Here is a 16,969-nt window from a genome sequence, read left to right as displayed (position 1 = left end):
GTCAGTAAGCATTCCTCCTACTCGAACAGAACTTCTGGTGCAAGGAACCTATAGTGTTGCCCTGGTTAGCGGAAAAGCACTCAATCTTCAGTCCTCCACCAGCGTCCCGCGTGCATGGTGGTGTACTGTACACCCTCACCCACTTGCAGACCTTGCTGCTGACCTTTTATTGTAGAAGGTAGCCATGTTGTCAAGCAGCTGGTTGCAATCCTTCTCGTAGTCCAGGAATCGGATGTCAGTGCTTGTGACACAGGACACGAACACACAAACACTGTGCGTGACATTTTCAGCTTCTCCCGTAGAGTTGCTTGCAGAGCTGCTCTGGTCACCCGTAATACCATTGCCATTCTGAGTGAGAGAACTCCGCTCAGTGTCGTTCAGTGGGTAGAGGAGATGTGAGGTTGTCCTCTCTCAGTGATTATGAGCCCAGACTTGGCAACATGCTCAAACCAGCCCTTGCGCAACTGCTCCGCAAATATCTCCACGTACAGAGGTCCAATGCTTTCTTTGAGAATCCCTGTGGACTTTGTAATGACGAGATTCACTATGTTAGTAACCAGGGCAGCCACTTCCTCCGAAGGCGAGGCTGGTTTTACCAGAAGGGCCGGTGCCGCAACTTGTGGATGCAGCCACAGGTCGGTGACAGCCTTCGTAGGTGCAATTTCCTTCGCTTCGTCGGGTGTGGCCGTCTCCTCGGGGTATGGCAGGAAGGCGCGGTATCCATATCGCAAGCACGACCGTCCAGACACTTGGACCCTTCCTGTACTGGCTCCGGCGCTGCATTGCACTGTTCTAATGGCGGAAATCTTTGCGACGTGCGTACTCTAAACTGGCTGGCAGTTGGGTATTTGAGGGTCTGGCTCACTCACAGAGCCCCGCCAGCTTGGCATATCCATAGGTGCTGGCAAATTTCGCACAGACCCTGAAGGTGAAGGCATCAGCGTCGACTGATTTCACGAGTGCTGTAGCTGACACACGAACCGGCTGCGAAGGGGAGATGTCTAGCGACCTTGAAACTGATGTGTCTCCAGTGAGATGCCGAGTTCCTTGGAATGAAGTAGAATGAAGCAGGGATACGTGGGCCAGCGGAAAGGCAGATGCAGACAGTACCTCGGAAATTGTCGTGGACGTGGCTGACCGCAATGAGATGCCGAGTTCCCTGGAAACTGGGCAGAGGCCACAGGAGCAAAACGACAGGTGTAGGAACCACAGATGTCAAAGCCGCAAAGGCAGACTTCGTACTCGCAGTTTTCTTCAGCACTGGAGATGGTGGGAGCAAGTCAGGCTGCAACAGCTGGCGAAACGGTTTGAAGCGAGCTTTTGTCCGGCTGTATTGTGGTCCTCCACTCGCTAGGCCTGCATGTTATAAATGGCCTTAATGGTTGTGACAACTGGTGCTGGCATTGCAGGCAGCTCTGATGCACAAGTTCCACTTGGGCTCCCAGTCGGAGTGGCTGTTACCACTGACTGGGCTGGCTCCTCACATTCTCTCTCATTTCGCTGGTGTTGCTGTTGTTGCTCCGGAAATTCAGACCGCCTGGGGTTCTTTAACGTGCACTAACATCGTACATCGCTTTTCGCCTTCGTAGAAAAGCGGCCGCCGCGGCAGGGATGAGCGCACTAACCACTGCACCACCACGGCGAGGTGCACATTACAATTAGCAAGGGAATCTGTCAGTAGCAGTGATACAGTTGGGTATGAGAAAATTTGAGGCAGCGCAAATCCTCTGGCGCTCGCACCAAAGGGGAGAAGAAGCGTGATCGACCGACAGAGGAAAGGTTTCCTCTGAAGCGAATCCTGTAAGCGAGTAGGAAATGCTCAATCGTTTCGATCTCATCGCAAGCCTCACAAAGGTTTGTGTTACTGAACACGCATCTACTTATAAGTAACGATTTAGGCGGGTGATCCTGCATCGCATAATAGCTAGCGCTGCCTCATACTGTCGTGTACATGAACGAACCTTCCATGAGTGCATGAAATGTTGATAGTCAACGGTAGATAGCAAGGGATCGTTGCAAGTGATGGCTACGTTTTGATGGCGCTAAAAACGAGACATTCCAAAAAATGACGGGGTTATATGGACGTTACATAGAACAACCCCGCCGGGGTGGCGCAGCCCTATCGCAATATAGCGGTAGGGCTTGCATGGAAGAAATTCGTTGGCGGTCAGTGCGAGAGCCTCTGCGGGTGCTTGCGCTCGCGGAGCGAAAAACGAAAGTACAACATCGTGCATCGCGTCATTGTGTCATGGCACGACGCAGTTGACAATTGGCCGTGAACGCAGTGAACACACTAACGTAGAATTTGAAGGGGGCCCCTACGATTCACGCAGCGAGCACGGAAATGGCCTGTAGCTGAGCGCGCCGGTACGCGAACACCCCAACATGTATTCATGGCGGCCGCGTTTACCCTGTACAATTTTCCCCTGTTAGGTCATGCCGGATAACAAAAAGAGGAGGTCTAAAACAACTGCCCCGCTGACAGACTACACTCTGTAGGCCGCAGCCCGCGTGCCCTCTCGCGGCATGGTTTCGTTTTTGCCCGTTCACTTGTGTGTGCTCGCGTCATTGAATCAATGGGACTACATCAGCATTATAGAAATTGTATTCACCCCGTGTGTAATCAAGTACAAACTTCATGAAGGTTTCTGAAATTGCCTGGTAGGCGTTCGTGTGAAAGCACGCTTCAAACAACTCTGTTCCTTCCTTTCGCCCCTTCCCTCCCTCCCTAGAAAATTTGGTGATGGCGTTGCGAACGAAAAAAAAAAACAACAACTGGGGTTTAGCTTTAGTTAAACCCGGTAGGTTACGTAAGCAGAGCCGACGTAGCTTCTCGTTCTGTTTATCAGACAGCATGTCGAATGGTCGGGCAAAGCGATTGGTTGGTTGCGACTGAAGGAAGAATGAAAATAAATGCAAAGGCCTGCTACTGGGCTTAGTAGCTGAGCCATCTTCGCTGCCTCGTGCGGACAGAAGAGATAATAAAAAAGATCGCGAGTGAACACGCATTTTTTATACTCAGTTTCCACCTCCTCTTCACATTCCGAAACATCTGGCGAGAGCGCAGCGCCTCCCCCTCAGCGACGCCAGCGCCTCCACTCGGCAGTGGCGCAGCTGTAGCTGCGGCGCGGCGTGGCTACCGACCGGGTTTACTCGACGGCTTGAAGAGGGGGCCCATCTGCGGTCGCTCTTGTTGGTATTAAAGTCCCTCGATAATTTGAAAGTAGCGACACTCTCCTCCACTCTGGCACTTTCCTCCTCGAATATCCTCGCCCGCCGCCTGCGCGCGCTGCACACGGCACGCTTTTTTGGGCAGCGCTCCTTCGCCGTCCGGCAAATTGGCTGGCACGCGCGCGCGCTCTTAAGTTTGCGTTTTTTCCACGCTCTGTTATCGAATAAAGACACGAATAAGACATGCGACTTACTTGACTGTACCGCGAGCCACATAAATTAGCGTCTCGTACGCGCAATGAAAGTGCAAATTACGAGCGCTTGCCGCATGAACAAAAACCGCTTGCTGCATACACCTCACGTTCCTTTTGACTTTTCATTACCGTGTGTCTCAACCAGTCATAGCATATTAAGCATAATATTTACTATATATTTGAACATTCCTGAATATTCTCAGCATACCGATGCTGAGTTAAATGTATCTTCACCTCAAACTAATTTTAGCGGAACTAAAGTTTATGCAGTTGTTAACGAGCGGAGTTTCATTAATGCGATGGTTGCTATCAAGAGGCTGGAACAAATGCTTTGATGGTCATCCTAAAATTTTTCAATAAGGTTTAGACTGAGTTTGGTACTGCGCAGTGCACATGCAGCTGCTTAGTTGTTTTCGTAGTTAAAAAATTTGGCGGGTGCTTGAAAACGATCGAATATCAACTTTTTTCTGTTAAGAATGAAACGGATCTAGCTCCTGCTGTCGGCAGCCTTGATTTGACGTCGAGCCGAAACCGAGAGCCAAGATCAGGACACCGATTTCCCGTCGTCCGTACCCCAAAATTTGGCCCTGTCGACCACCGATACTTCACCTTGTCGGAAGTTCATCCACATTGGTGTCAACTCTAATTTTAGTATGACCAATATTTTTTTCCTTTGCTTTGACTAGACTAAAAAAACGTGACCCACAACGCTTTCAACTTTTTAGTGGCAAAATGTGGAAGAAGTACAGGCCTTATGTTGATAACTGCGACAGGGTGCGCACGTACAAAATACTCCTATGTCAACTAAAGACCAAACAGCATTGTTTTCTTTGTACACACTAGACCTCTCGGGTCCAAGGCCGACGGCTACTCTACGCTACGAAAATGGACATGATGCCCGCTAACTAGGCAAATAATTAAGGAGGCCCACCTAAATTTTGAAGTCAAGACTGAGTTGGCCATGCGCAAATTAGGTTATAGACACCAATTTCCGGTCAGACTCGGACAAATTTTGGGGATTCAGAGGGCCACATTTCGGGGGTGGCCCTCCTAGATTGGTAGATTACCACTGAATTTCCCATACTCAAATAGGTCGGACACCAATTTTGGTCAAATTGGGGCGAGGACAAATTTCGGGGGTCCAGAGAGCTAAATTTTGGGAATAGGCCACCTAGGTTTGGAGGCCACCACTCAATTCGCCATACGCAAATTAGGTTGGACCAATTTTGGTCAGATCGGACGAGGTCAAACTTCGGGGGTCCAGAGAGCTAAATTTTGGCAATGGCCCACCTAGGTTTGGAGGTAATCCCTGAATTCGCACTACGCAAATGAGGTTGGTCATTAATTTTGCCACCTTTTGAAGTGGTCAAATTTAAGGGGTTTCTGGGGCTACATTCTGAGGGAGGCTCACCGAAATTTGGACGTAACCAGTAAATATTCAAATTAGGTTGAACATCAGTTTTCGCCAGATCAGGACGAGGTCTAATTTCGAGGGTCTAAAGAGACAAAATTCTGAGGTGCGGATATATATACACTCTGTGGACAAGTTCTGCGAAAGAGCCCTCTACACGCTCCTGCGACATAAACCTATTAATGAATTAACAATCTTCCTCATTGCACGCGTTAGCGCTGAAAAGCGAGACCTTTAGTTCAGAAATTAAAGCGGCTATTGTATGCGCATTGTATGCATCAGCTGTCGCTATTATATTGCACGTTGAGCGGAACGATGAAGTCAAAACAATAACGCGCATAACGGCGCAAAATGATCAGTGAATTAAGTGAGATTATCAGCTTTGTGATGCGCTTGCAAGCAGTTTCATGTCGCTTGGAACAAATGCACAGTACGTCGCAGAGTGGGAGCAGTTAGGGATAAGGGTAGATGGAGAATACCTCAGTAATCTGCGATTTGCTGATGACATTGCCTTGCTAAGCAACTCGGGGGATGAACTGCAAATAATGATTGATGACCTAGACAGGAAAAGTAGAAAGGTAGGCTTGAAAATCAATATGCAGAAGACTAAGGTAATGTTCAACAGCCTCGGGAAGGAACAGCAGTTTACATTAGGTAGCGAAATACTGGAAGTAGTAGGCGAATATGTCTACTTAGGACAGGTAGTAACCGCAGACCCGGATCACGAAAAAGAAATAACAAGAAGAATACGATTGGGATGGAGCGCATTTGGCAAGCACTCGCAGATTATGACTAGCAGCTTACCGGTATCGCTCAAGAGGAAAGTATACAACAGTTGCATCTTGCCTGTACTCACCTATGGGGCTGAAACGTGGAGGCTAACCAAGAGAGTTCTACTTAAGTTGAGGACAACCCAGAGGGCTATGGAACGAAAAATGGTAGGGGTAACATTAAGAGATAGAAAGCGTGCAGAGTGGGTCAGAGAAATAACTCAAGTTACCGACATTCTAGTAGAAATTAAGAAGAAGAAATGGACATGGGCAGGACATGTAGTGCGAAGAGAGGATAACCGATGGTCGCTGAGGGTAACAAACTGGATTCCAAGGGAAGGAAAGCGTAGCAGGGGGCGGCAGAAAGTTAGGTGGGCGGATGAGATTAAGAAGTTCGCAGGGGTCAAGTGGATGCAGCTAGCACAGAACCGGGTTAAGTGGAGAAATATGGGAGAGGCCTTCGCCCTGCAGTGGGTATAATCAGGCTGATGATGATGATGATGATGATGACGTCGCAGAGGCAGCAGAGGTGACTAGTCTTCGTCGGGGTGAAGTGCTTGCGGCCGATGTTGTTGAACCACTTTTTTATTCGAATGGTGGCCTTCTTTCCGCTCGGAATTGCGAAAAGAATGAAGCCTTTTTCACGACAGCTTGTGCAAATAAATATGCAGCAGCTCGGTATAGCGCTGCATTAAAACAGCGCGAATAGCGCGAAGTGCAAGAACGAAATGCTAGGGAGCTCGCTCCTACAAACAGCGGCTGCCTAAAAAATGGCGCCGGCTAAAAATGAAAACACAAAAAGAGCGAACTTTTCGCGCGCTTTTCCCGGCGGCGGCCCGCGGAGCCAATCACCGTTGAGAAGAGCGCCGATGGGAGAGTTGAAAGAGGATGATCTGAGAGGGGGCGCGGAGCGACGGCAAAGTTCACAGAAAGTCGCTACTTTCGTTTTATCAAGGGATTTTAGTTGGTATGGTAACGACGCGCCATCTACGGCGCGGCGTGGCTACCAACCGGGTTTACCCGACGGCTTGAAGAGGGGCCCCATGATCCATCTGCGGTCTCTCTAAAGGTCAAACGTGGCTACCGACCGGGTTTACGCGACGGGTTGAAACCTGCCGTAGTATTGCTTACAAAATAAAAACAGCTAGGGTGAAGCCTGCGGCCGCCATCTTGAGGGGGCCAAGAAGCGGCCTGCGAAGCGCTTGGGAGCGCTGTTCGCCGGCGTTTCCAGTGTGTTTCAAGTGTTTAAATGAATTTAAGTTCTGATGCAATGCTGTGGGCTATCAGGTGAGCCATACTGGACGTCTTTGAATCGATTTGACCCACCTGTATATCTAAACATCTCGACGATATCCGAGTAAGGAGGCGTTTTTAGCTCTAGTCAGTACAAACGTCGCAGCTCAACCTCAATATCAAACCTTTGAGTCAAGCAGTAGCAAAGCTAGTACTGCATAGATGCGTAGCTTAAGTCCAGTGATTAATTGCATCTTAAATAAACAGTGAATTAACCGCTTAATAGCAGTTAATTACGACATTATGTGACATCATCGAGTCACATGTCGTTAGATAGCTTATGTCTAGTATAATTGCACTGGGCTAATTCTAGGTACTAAGTCATTACAACTAATTAGCTGATTGTGGATAAAAATAAAATTCTTTCTACAGCTACAATTCGTATATCGTTGGATAGCTTATGTCGGCTATAATTGCAGTGGGCTAACTGCACATCATAATTAGTCAGTGCTAATTAGTTAATTGTGATTAAATATTGAAATGTGCACTATACTTTCAAGTCATATATCGTAGTGACGCTTATATCGAGTACGGTTGAACTAAACTAATGTCATTCCACTAAACTAAGGTCTTATGTTGTGATGATTAGTAATTGTGATTAAAATTGAACTTTATGCTACAATGTTAATATATCGAAGTGGTCTCGACGCATAGAATCCAAAATAAAACGCTGTACTTATGTGCTATGAATGTGAAATAAATTCTCCATTAATCTAACTTAATCCAGCATAACCCAAATTAGTCACCTTTAATCCAACCTAATCTTTTTTAACCCTACATAATCATCTTTAATCAAATGTAATCTGCTATAATCAAGTTAACCCAAAGTAGTCATCATTAATGCACGTAAACATCTAGCTTAACCACTCTAATCCAAATTAATCCATCCTAACCTAACATTCTTGCACTTAAATAAACGTAATACATTCTAATCGCCCCTTATACTCACTAAATTACCATTTATATAACTTATTGAAACGTTAATTCAACTTTCTCCACTTAATGCTCCCTAATCAACCCATAATCAAATTTCATCAACACTATCTGACTGAACACGCCATTCCTGTGCAGGGCATACGACGCCACTGCCTCACAAGCCCCACACAAGGCTTCTATAATATTTCCCACATTTTTCTCAATCAAGACATTGGCTTGGGATAGTTGGTTCATAGCTAAATGGCGAAATAACAGCGTGAAACGAACAAGGACAAAAAAAAACATGCAAACACCACCCGTCCTGTGTGTTTGCGTGCTTCTTTGTCCTCATTTGTTTCTGCGCTGTTATTTCGCCATGTTTTTCTCAGTGTTGGGGTACAGGCTTTTCGACCAAACAATCTGTGTACGTTTCCTGTAATAATTGTGCGCAAATTCATCAGCCATCACATTAATCAAGAGAAAAAACTATGCTAAGCCTATATTACGCTTAGTGGCGCTTGTAACCACTCCAGGAATAACAGAACTGGCACAGGGCTTATGTGCAACTGTGCTGTTTGTCCAGTCCAGTCACACAATTCTGGAGCAAAATGAACTGAAGGCAAGCGGTTTTCGCGTTTTGCTTGCCAGCCCTCACAATGAACAGCTCATTCTCAAAGTGTTTGCGCCTCAGGATCCTTTGGAAACCTTGCAGAAAAGAAACAGCCACTATATGCTTGCACGTATGCGCCGCGATGCAAGGAGCACATCCAGTTCGGAGTGAGCTTTAATGAATGCAGTTTGCGAAATGTGACTCAAGGCCCGTATTTCGAGTTTGCATTATTATCTCTATCTCACGTGATCTCGAGTCATCTGATTGGTCGAAACGCCGGAACTGGAAGAGATGGCAACATCATGTTCCGGCATTTCCACGTCACGTGAGATAGTGACACTTCGATAACGGCGCAAACTCAGAATCGGGGCCCTGGTGTTGTTTTCATATGGTTTGTACAACCGTAAGCCACGCATGGACCAACAGTGTTTGTGTTGATCCTGTTACATGCCGCGCACTTGAACAACCTCCACTTCTCCGTGCGCTCAGTGGGCGCGTTCAGCGGCAACTGGCTCGCTTTTTTGCCCCCCTCATGATGGCGTCGTGGAGGCTTCACTCGACGGGTGCTTCTTCCACTCCAGCAGTTTTTTATACCCTCCTTGGTTACAACACAGCACGAGATGGAGGAGGATGAGCACGTCGGAACGCGAAGAAGGCATGTCGGAACTAGGCCCTGAAAAGGTGGCGAGCCGAAGAGACCAATGAAGAACGGGTTTTACGTTTGGAGAAGTGCACAATGAGCGTAGCCATGTACATGAAGTTTTACTTCCCTCCAGGGTTAACCAAAGTTAAACTGCTAGCTAAATTTTTTCTTTCTGTTTTCATGTAGCTAAACATTGGTAATGTGCTGGGAAGGAAGTATTTCTGCTGGAATCAACCTGCTGTTAATCGTTCAATCCAAATACAGCAACATTTGTGACTTCATCACAATTGAATGCGGCGGAGTCAGTAAATGTGCATTTAGTGATCTATGTCTCAGTGAGAAAGCAGTATTTGGGCATAATTCTTCTGCCATCACCGCTCTCCAAGCATTTTAAGGGAATCTGTAAGGGCTGGTTGCTGCTGACATTGTGGCTGCTGAGCTGTTGCTTCTTATTCATTTTACAGGCTGTCTTGTTGTGTTTTACCAAAAAGGCACCACTTCGTGCCCCTTTGGAACTGTTAAAGAAAGATTGCAAATATTACAGGGGGGCCTAGTTTCAGGGATATCATTCTTGCATGTTTTGTAGATTTTTTTTTAATATGTCTAATTATTCCTCACTTTGAATACAGGATTTTTTTCAAGAGCACTATAATGATGAAATTTGCATTTAAAGTTTATGATATCTTTTTTTCTACTGTAATCATATGAAAACCTAAACTTTCTGGCTCCAAAAGCCAAAATTTTGTGACAGCCCCCTTTTTAAGTTCTGCAAGAAGCAAAATTTTACTACAAAATTTCAGTTTCTTCTGCTACGAAAGCTTCTGCAAGAGCCCTACATGCCATGAGCACAAGCCACTGAGCTCTCTCTCGTGGCAGGTTCTGAGAAAAGTGACGAGACCTACTTACTGCGCTCCTTGGCATTGGTGCGCACTTGAAGTGCATGCCGCCCCTGATCGTGCCCACTGCTGCTTGAGTTGGTGGTTGAGATTTCCCCTTTCTTCTTTACAGGGAAAGATATTTCTATAGCTGCAGAGAAGAAATTTAGATGGTTACCCTACGAGAGTGGTCACATCTTCCACATTGCTGCAATATGATGAGCCCATTACGTGCATGTGCTAACTGCTTTCAAGAGAAACAACAACAGTTGATTCTAGTTACTTGTTTCTAAAGGTTCCTAATAGCACATGTACACTGCATGCGCTATGAATTATCGACACCTCAAGTCGATAATGTCTCGTTTAGCTCAGCAGCGATGCGACAAGAAGCATCGGCTGTGCGTACCCAAATGTCACGCTTCTGATAGCAGTCAAAAGCCTTGCCATTAAATTGCCAAGCCAATGCAGGAACTGCCACTTTGGATAGAGTGCCTGAAGTGTTTTACTCTGGTATTAACCATAACCTGGTCATTACTAATGCCTAAGAAGCAGACTGAACAAAGGGTTGGGGGAAAAAAGATCACTTTTTAAGCAATATTTAGGAATACAACACCTAATGCATAAAATATGCTTGTCTTTAAAAAGTGCTGCAAATGGTGCCGGAGCTGAATGTGTCTATAAGCATCACTGTGAAGTTACTGACCTTCATTTTCATTTAACTTCTACACTAAAAATTAGACAACATATCGAAAAAACGAAAAACTTGTAATAAGGTACTTTTAAAATATGCAGTTCAAACTTTTCTAATTACTAACTACTGCACTACAGGTAATATTATCTGCATAATGTTTCCTGCAGCTTTTGTCACAATTGTTAGGTAAAAAAAAAGTTAGCAACTGCATATTAGTTGATTTTCGTCTGACACTTGTAAGCAGTTTTGATTTCGAGCACTTGTTCACGCCATCAGAAATACAATTGGTGTGTAGGCTAACCTTTTATTGTATAATCTCCGTCCTTGCTGTTATAGACACTTAAAGACTACCATTGCTTCTGAGGCCACAACAAGCCTGCAAAGAGTAGCCCCTGCGGCAGCTTGGCATCTTTGCCATTTGGCTACTCAGCCCAAGGCTGAGGGATCAAACCTTAATCAAGGCAACCTCAGTTTGATGGAAGGAGCACGCAAATGCATCCTTCCCCGTGCAGTGTCAGTGCACATTAAGGAAACTCAGATGGTGAAACCTTATCTGGAAGTTTCTTCACAACGGTATCCTTCACAGCCCATGTGTAATTTCAGAATGTAAAACTTCTGGCACCACTTCTCCCCCAGTATTAAACCACACACGCACAAAAAAAAAAAAAAAGGCTGGACAGAAAAGAGACACAATGACTTCCTTTTGAGAACACTATTAGGCCTCTGCAATCGACAGTATGAATTTTTGTGCTTCGTGACATTTCTGGAACTTTAGAGCAGCATCTGACATCATTGGTAGGATCATGGGCAGGTGTTGTCTTGGTGCTGTAGTTTGTGAGATGTTGATACACTGTGTGATGTCAATACATTTTAAAGAGCCTCAGGTGGTCGAAAGTGCCAGTGCAATAGTGTCCACACAGCTGATGTTGCTTCAGGACGTTAAATACTGCATACCAAACCATACATCACACCGTACCACACCCTTTACCACACCACACACCACACCGTACCACACCACACTGCACCGTGCCACACCAAAGTAGCCATTTCATACAGCAAGCACGAATGATCCAACAGTTCGTGACATGTAGGGGTAATCGGGCGGAATAAAGTGCCAGCATATTTCATGTCACCCGTAGCAACCAGTGAAGCTTACTGTGCCATGTGTTGCATGGTTAAGAGGTTTGCTTAATGTTTAACAGCATAACATTGTTCATGCGGGAAAGAAAAAAACATGTTGGCAGGGTGAGGCAGAAGTGATCACATACCCATACCAGTTGCTTTTTTCATGATATTTACCCAAAGACACTTTGCACCTCACGTCCTAAATAAGGTAGCGAGCCGAATTTCCGGTGTAAAAATTGGGTTTGGCAAGGCTAAATTTGCTTTTGATATTATATTAGCATGCTCAATCAATGCTCACTTGAATCCGCAAAGCCGGACTATCGAGGCAAGTGCTATTATGTCAAGTTTTTGAGGGAGGTGAATGAGCAAAAGCCAGCGACTTTGTAAAAGCAATGGTAGGCAGTGTAGCTGGTACTGGGCTTATCACCTATTGTCAATTCTGCTGCTACTGTCTGCTTTCGCTTCTGTTCTGTTGGTGCATGCTGTTTCCACCTGAAAATGAAAGTGAAAAGTTTCCACCTGAAACTTGCCCAAGCCAGCCAGGTGCAAAAACACGCATTCAGGGGTTATGGTAATGCCATGCCCTCACTTAATTTCACACATCCAAAGTGGTGGAAAAAGATTTAATCGATGGTTATATGGAGATTTTTATTATACATATATGCAGTGGCCGCTAGGTGCAATGGCTTATATGTCCACACTCGTGTCGGCTGCGCTTTTTCCTTTCTCATGTCCTCTTGCACACATAAAGCGTGCTTGTAATTCTTTGTTCATTGTGACTGTCTGGAGAATGATGTTGAAGTAGTTTGGTCGTAGAGTCCTACCATACTTGAAGCATAGCGGAGAGAACAAACCAGGCACCTGCTGCCCACGTGCAGTGGCAGTAGTGGCGAGACCCCACATGGCGACTGCACACCCATTGGTGGCGTCCGGCTACTAGTATGCCTCACTGTGCGACAAATCTCGCCAGCTTTTGTAGAAGCTGTGGACATATGCTATTTTTTCTCGCCATCTCGTAAAAGATAGTGCCTGTAAATTATTCCAAAGCTTTGCAATGGAATAAAATAATTAAAAAAAAAATTAGAGGAACTCTCATCAAGTTTCACCTGAAGAATAGACCCAAAGCGACTTCATCACCGCCTTTTTATTTTGCGAATACCTACTTTTATGTCTTTTTGTTTCGTTGAGTTGTTTTTGGGAGGCACAATATCTGTCTTGTAGACTCAGACTTTAGTCAACCCTTCTGTACTCCACAAAATAAGCCTTGATTGCATGGAGTCAAAATGCAGATTTTGTGAGGAGAGGGCCAACCTGTACCAAATGGCATGGGCTTGCCAGAAAATCAAGTCACTGATATCATAACTCAGCCAACGCAGGAGGAGTGGGAGGCAGCGCTGTCTAACTTAGACGAGAAGAATGTCAGCGTCTGCTGATCGAATGAGCAAGGACAGCAGCTTACGCCAATGGATTCATGGACTATGGGCACCGCCCTCCTTTTCCCTCCCTCTAACTTTAATAAATATGTTCATCATCATATTCATTAATCTAGCACTGTGATTGACTGGTATGTATAAAACTCTAAATGGCCACCAAAAATGGAATGGGGAGTCGATGTCTGATTTCTCAGGATTTTTATTATGATTCAGTATATGAGGCATGCCCAAAAAATAATGCCTCTGATTTTTTTCTTGAACACTGTTTGATCAAAATTTATAAAATGGCAGGGCCTCTAATTATTTTCACTGTAATCTCTGTGAAGTGGTATGTGGATTTGCACCACTGGTAAACAAGGGCGCGTCTTGTTTGTTCACATTTTTCCTTGTGGTGTAGCTCTGTCAGCACAGTGCGAATGACACTCTTATTGTTCTGAAACCTTGTCTGCAAAGCACAAAGATGGAAATAAGACAGTGCCGAGTCAAGGTGGTGAGGAAGATGGGATGGTACAGTCGAGTTGTTAGCCTTCATTACTTTTGTTTTCCTGCTCAGGAAGAAAGCTGGTAAAAAGAAGGCATGCATACCTTTGTACATTGCAGGTGCAGTCATAGAAGTTACTGGAGATTGCATTGAGAAGCACCATATGTTCAGCAGATGTGCAGCTGTATTATTTATGAATTTCATGAATTTTGATTAAATGATGTTTGAGAAAAAAAATGAGGGGCATTTCTTTTTGGACATCCCTCGTACTTGAACCACAAACAGCTTGCCATTTGCTTATGTAGAGAGAGTTCCATGAGGATATAACATTACAATTTCCCTGAACTCCAAACTCAAATTTGTTCACACAGTCTTGGCTTAGTCAGCAGGTTTCTAGGGGCTATTAAGCAGTCATGTAATTTTAAAGGCATCTGACCAGATGTGATTCCATTCTGTTTAAACAGGTTCTAACAACATGGCTTTCAGTACATAAATAACAGAATGTTGTGCGCTGATACTAATGAGTAATTACTCCCTTATTACAAATCTAAACCTCTTTTGGGAGATTCCTCTAGACATTGTACCTTGAGTTGTTGATCAATTTGCTCTTGCCCTACCACCTGATCTGCTAACCATCCTGGTTAGTTCAGTTAGTAGAGTGACTGACCTGGACAGGTGGTGGTCTCAGGTTTGAACTCCAGACTAGGATAAAGTTCTCTTTAACTATGAAGTTCATGTGAAAGCTGTATATAGCTTTCCTTTGTAACGTATAGCTTATGTTAGTGGATGCTAATGAGTGATTACTCCTTCACAGATATACTCTATCTTGCAAAATTTCCCTAAACATTGGACCAACTCATTTTATCACTATTATTTAGTTCTTGTGCAAAGAGTGTGCACATGAACTCATGGTGTACTTTAATTAAAGTGTGGGAACACCCATTTGGTATGTTTTGTTGACAGTTGGCCATGATCGGTTAGCATGACAGGATAAAAAAAATGCACCCAGTAACACAGGAAATTTTTTACTGATTGTGCATGTAAGCAGAAGTCAAAATTAGGGGGGCCCGTACTGTCTGTGCCTAAAGATGAAAATTTATAATTGCAGATGCTGAGTATATAGCAGTAATTATGGCTTTGAAAAAAAAAAAAAGACATTGTAGTGTGTGTTCATTTTTGCAGACATTGTGTAAGTAAAATATTTCAGTTGAAAATCCCAAAGTGACATTTACCAGCCATAATGAAAGTTCTTTTTTTATCCATTGGCCATGGCAGTTTTTTTTTTTTTTTTTTTTTTTTAATATGCAAAAGAGACTTTGTACTCACGGATTGAGGGTGATCAAAGTAATCATTTTAGGTGCTTCTTGTGGGACGTGCCATTCTGGAGGTTATATTGTACACTGTTTTGCAAAAGAGAAACAGTAAAGTAATTTAGGAAAGCACTTGCATATATAGAATGAAATTCTTTGTTGTACTGAGGGAAGGGGAAGGAGCGCAAAAGTTAGCTTGATATGCCTGCATCATGTAATTGTTGCCAACTGACCAGATAAAGGAAGCATTTAAGAAACAATGAGGCTAGCTTTGTCCAACATTTGTTCTTTGAAAAAAATCCATTCTTTGAGACTTTCTGGGCACGTTAATGTCTGTTCGGCAGCAAAAGGGGCGTTTATCTTTGAGAAAATTGAACTTGAAAAATTTTCCACCACTGATTCAAACTCATGGAGCCGAAAAGGGCTCCGTGGTCACTATTTAAATTTAAAGATGATGTAGCCTAGTCTGAGTTATTTCTGCACATAAGTTTTTTCTAGGCACACCACAGTTGCCTTTGAAAAACAGCCGGTTGAGGTGACATCTGAATTTTTGCTTTTTCTAGCTTTTAAAGGCTGTTTTTCATGTAAATAGTATGATTGTCATTAGATTGCGGTAATCTATCAATATAGGACAATTTTCACTTGTTCTCAGCGCCCCTATAAAAAAAGGCGCCGACTTTCTGCCTGTATCTCGTAGTGTGATGTGAGAATGCATGTAACATCCGATGCCCGACTACAGTAAACTATGCGCTGGCAGAAAAAGAAGTGAACAAAAAAGTTATAAGCATGCACCATGAATTCAAGCGATAATGATGTCCTAAATAGCTGGTTACTTTGCCACCATATTAATCTCTGCTTGTAAGTAGTAGTTTCAGGGTGACAGTCTTAGCCTTTTAAATTGCAGTTTTGCTTTCCTGCTCTGTTCAGCCCTTTAGCTGTTGAAGTAATTAAAGTATTTCTTTTTAACAAAATTGTTTTTATTGCCAGTTCAGCTATTTCATTAAAAAAAATAACTTGTTAAAGGAGCTATCACTATGGTACACATTTCAAATGCACATGTGAAGATAAATTTATGTACACTGTATAAGCATTAGGCACTTTACTTTAGTCATTGCTGGCATAACTTAGGACAATTATGTGAGAATTCTTTCGAGTGTTTTGTTATTCTTGCCTGCAGCATTCTGTATATTCATTGCCAATAGTAAATTGATGGTGTGGCAGGGAGGATATATGGCACACAATGGTGCACTTCAGTAGTAGTGATGGGGAACTATGTACCCTGACAGGGCAGTATGTACTTACAATACCTTTGCAGTAAAAGTTGTACGCAACAATGTTCAAGCAAAAAACTTTTCAGTGCCATCTTTGCATACGAGACTGAAATATATTCAGCCTAATTTTGAGCATGCAAATTTCATAGTGCATCAATAAATCTTAAGCACAATACCCTTAATGTGAAGAAATTAACTTTTCTTCGTCAAAGTTCCATTACCTAAACTTTTATTTGTGGTTCTGTTATGGTTTTGCCTTTATCGTCATTTGTCTCTGGTGCTGTGGTGTCCAAGCTTCCTTGTTTATTTCTCCTGTAGTTCACTGAGAATGGCAGAGGCGAGTTTGTGCATTTTTTTAGTGCTGCAGCAGATGCTGAAGTGTCAGTATGTTTTTTTTTTTTTCGCCTGCAGGGCACAACTCTGTGGTGCCTCGTCTTCCTTCCAAGAAAAAGTCACTATCATCAGGTATAACCCGGTGTGACCCTGCCCCTTGGCATCAAGAGAGGCTCAGGGACTTCTGTGATTCTGAATCCTACCCCTTGCGAATCAACGACCGTGTGGTGTGGGTGAGCGACCACGGCCCAGAGTATGGCACAGTGCGGTGGCTTGGCCACCTTCATGACACCAGTGAAGACCTGATGGTTGGGGTCGAGTTTGTGAGTGTCTGCATTTTTGCCTTCTGTGTAGTTTGACACTTTGTTGTTCATTTTTCACAG

At 44.2% G+C, this 16,969-nt stretch overlaps 2 protein-coding genes across 7 annotated transcripts in view; one reads left to right on the top strand and one right to left on the bottom strand.

Annotated features, from left to right (window-relative positions):
• CYLD (ubiquitin carboxyl-terminal hydrolase CYLD) overlaps nucleotides 1-16,969 on the top strand; it is a 100,684-nt gene that overhangs the window by 27,067 nt on the left and 56,648 nt on the right. For both annotated transcript variants that reach the window (XM_084588697.1, XM_084588696.1), the window contains exon 3: nucleotides 16,665-16,909. In XM_084588697.1, coding sequence (XP_084444823.1) covers nucleotides 16,665-16,909 — 245 coding nt within the window. The remainder of the gene's footprint in view (nucleotides 1-16,664; nucleotides 16,910-16,969) is intronic.
• LOC146203351 (uncharacterized) overlaps nucleotides 1-16,969 on the bottom strand; it is a 205,774-nt gene that overhangs the window by 177,405 nt on the left and 11,400 nt on the right. For 2 of the 5 annotated variants that reach the window (XM_084588704.1, XM_084588705.1), the window contains 4 exons: nucleotides 14,999-15,072; nucleotides 12,186-12,250; nucleotides 9,974-10,093; nucleotides 8,553-9,097 (listed from right to left, as the gene is read on the bottom strand). In XM_084588704.1, coding sequence (XP_084444830.1) covers nucleotides 8,955-9,097; nucleotides 9,974-10,093; nucleotides 12,186-12,250; nucleotides 14,999-15,024 — 354 coding nt within the window. In that variant the 5' untranslated portion in view covers nucleotides 15,025-15,072 and the 3' untranslated portion in view covers nucleotides 8,553-8,954. Of the gene's footprint in view, nucleotides 1-8,552; nucleotides 9,098-9,973; nucleotides 10,094-12,185; nucleotides 12,251-14,998; nucleotides 15,073-16,969 lie in introns of those variants that run through there. The other 3 variants (XM_084588706.1, XR_014703851.1, XR_014703852.1) reach the window with 3 other exon arrangements.

Source organism: Amblyomma maculatum, chromosome 1 (assembly GCF_055883805.1).
Source record: "Amblyomma maculatum isolate TAMU_Amacu chromosome 1, ASM5588380v1, whole genome shotgun sequence".
NCBI lineage: Eukaryota > Metazoa > Arthropoda > Arachnida > Ixodida > Ixodidae > Amblyomma > Amblyomma maculatum.
Note: the sequence above shows the minus strand (reverse complement) of the source record. Positions and strands in the feature narration are given on the sequence as shown.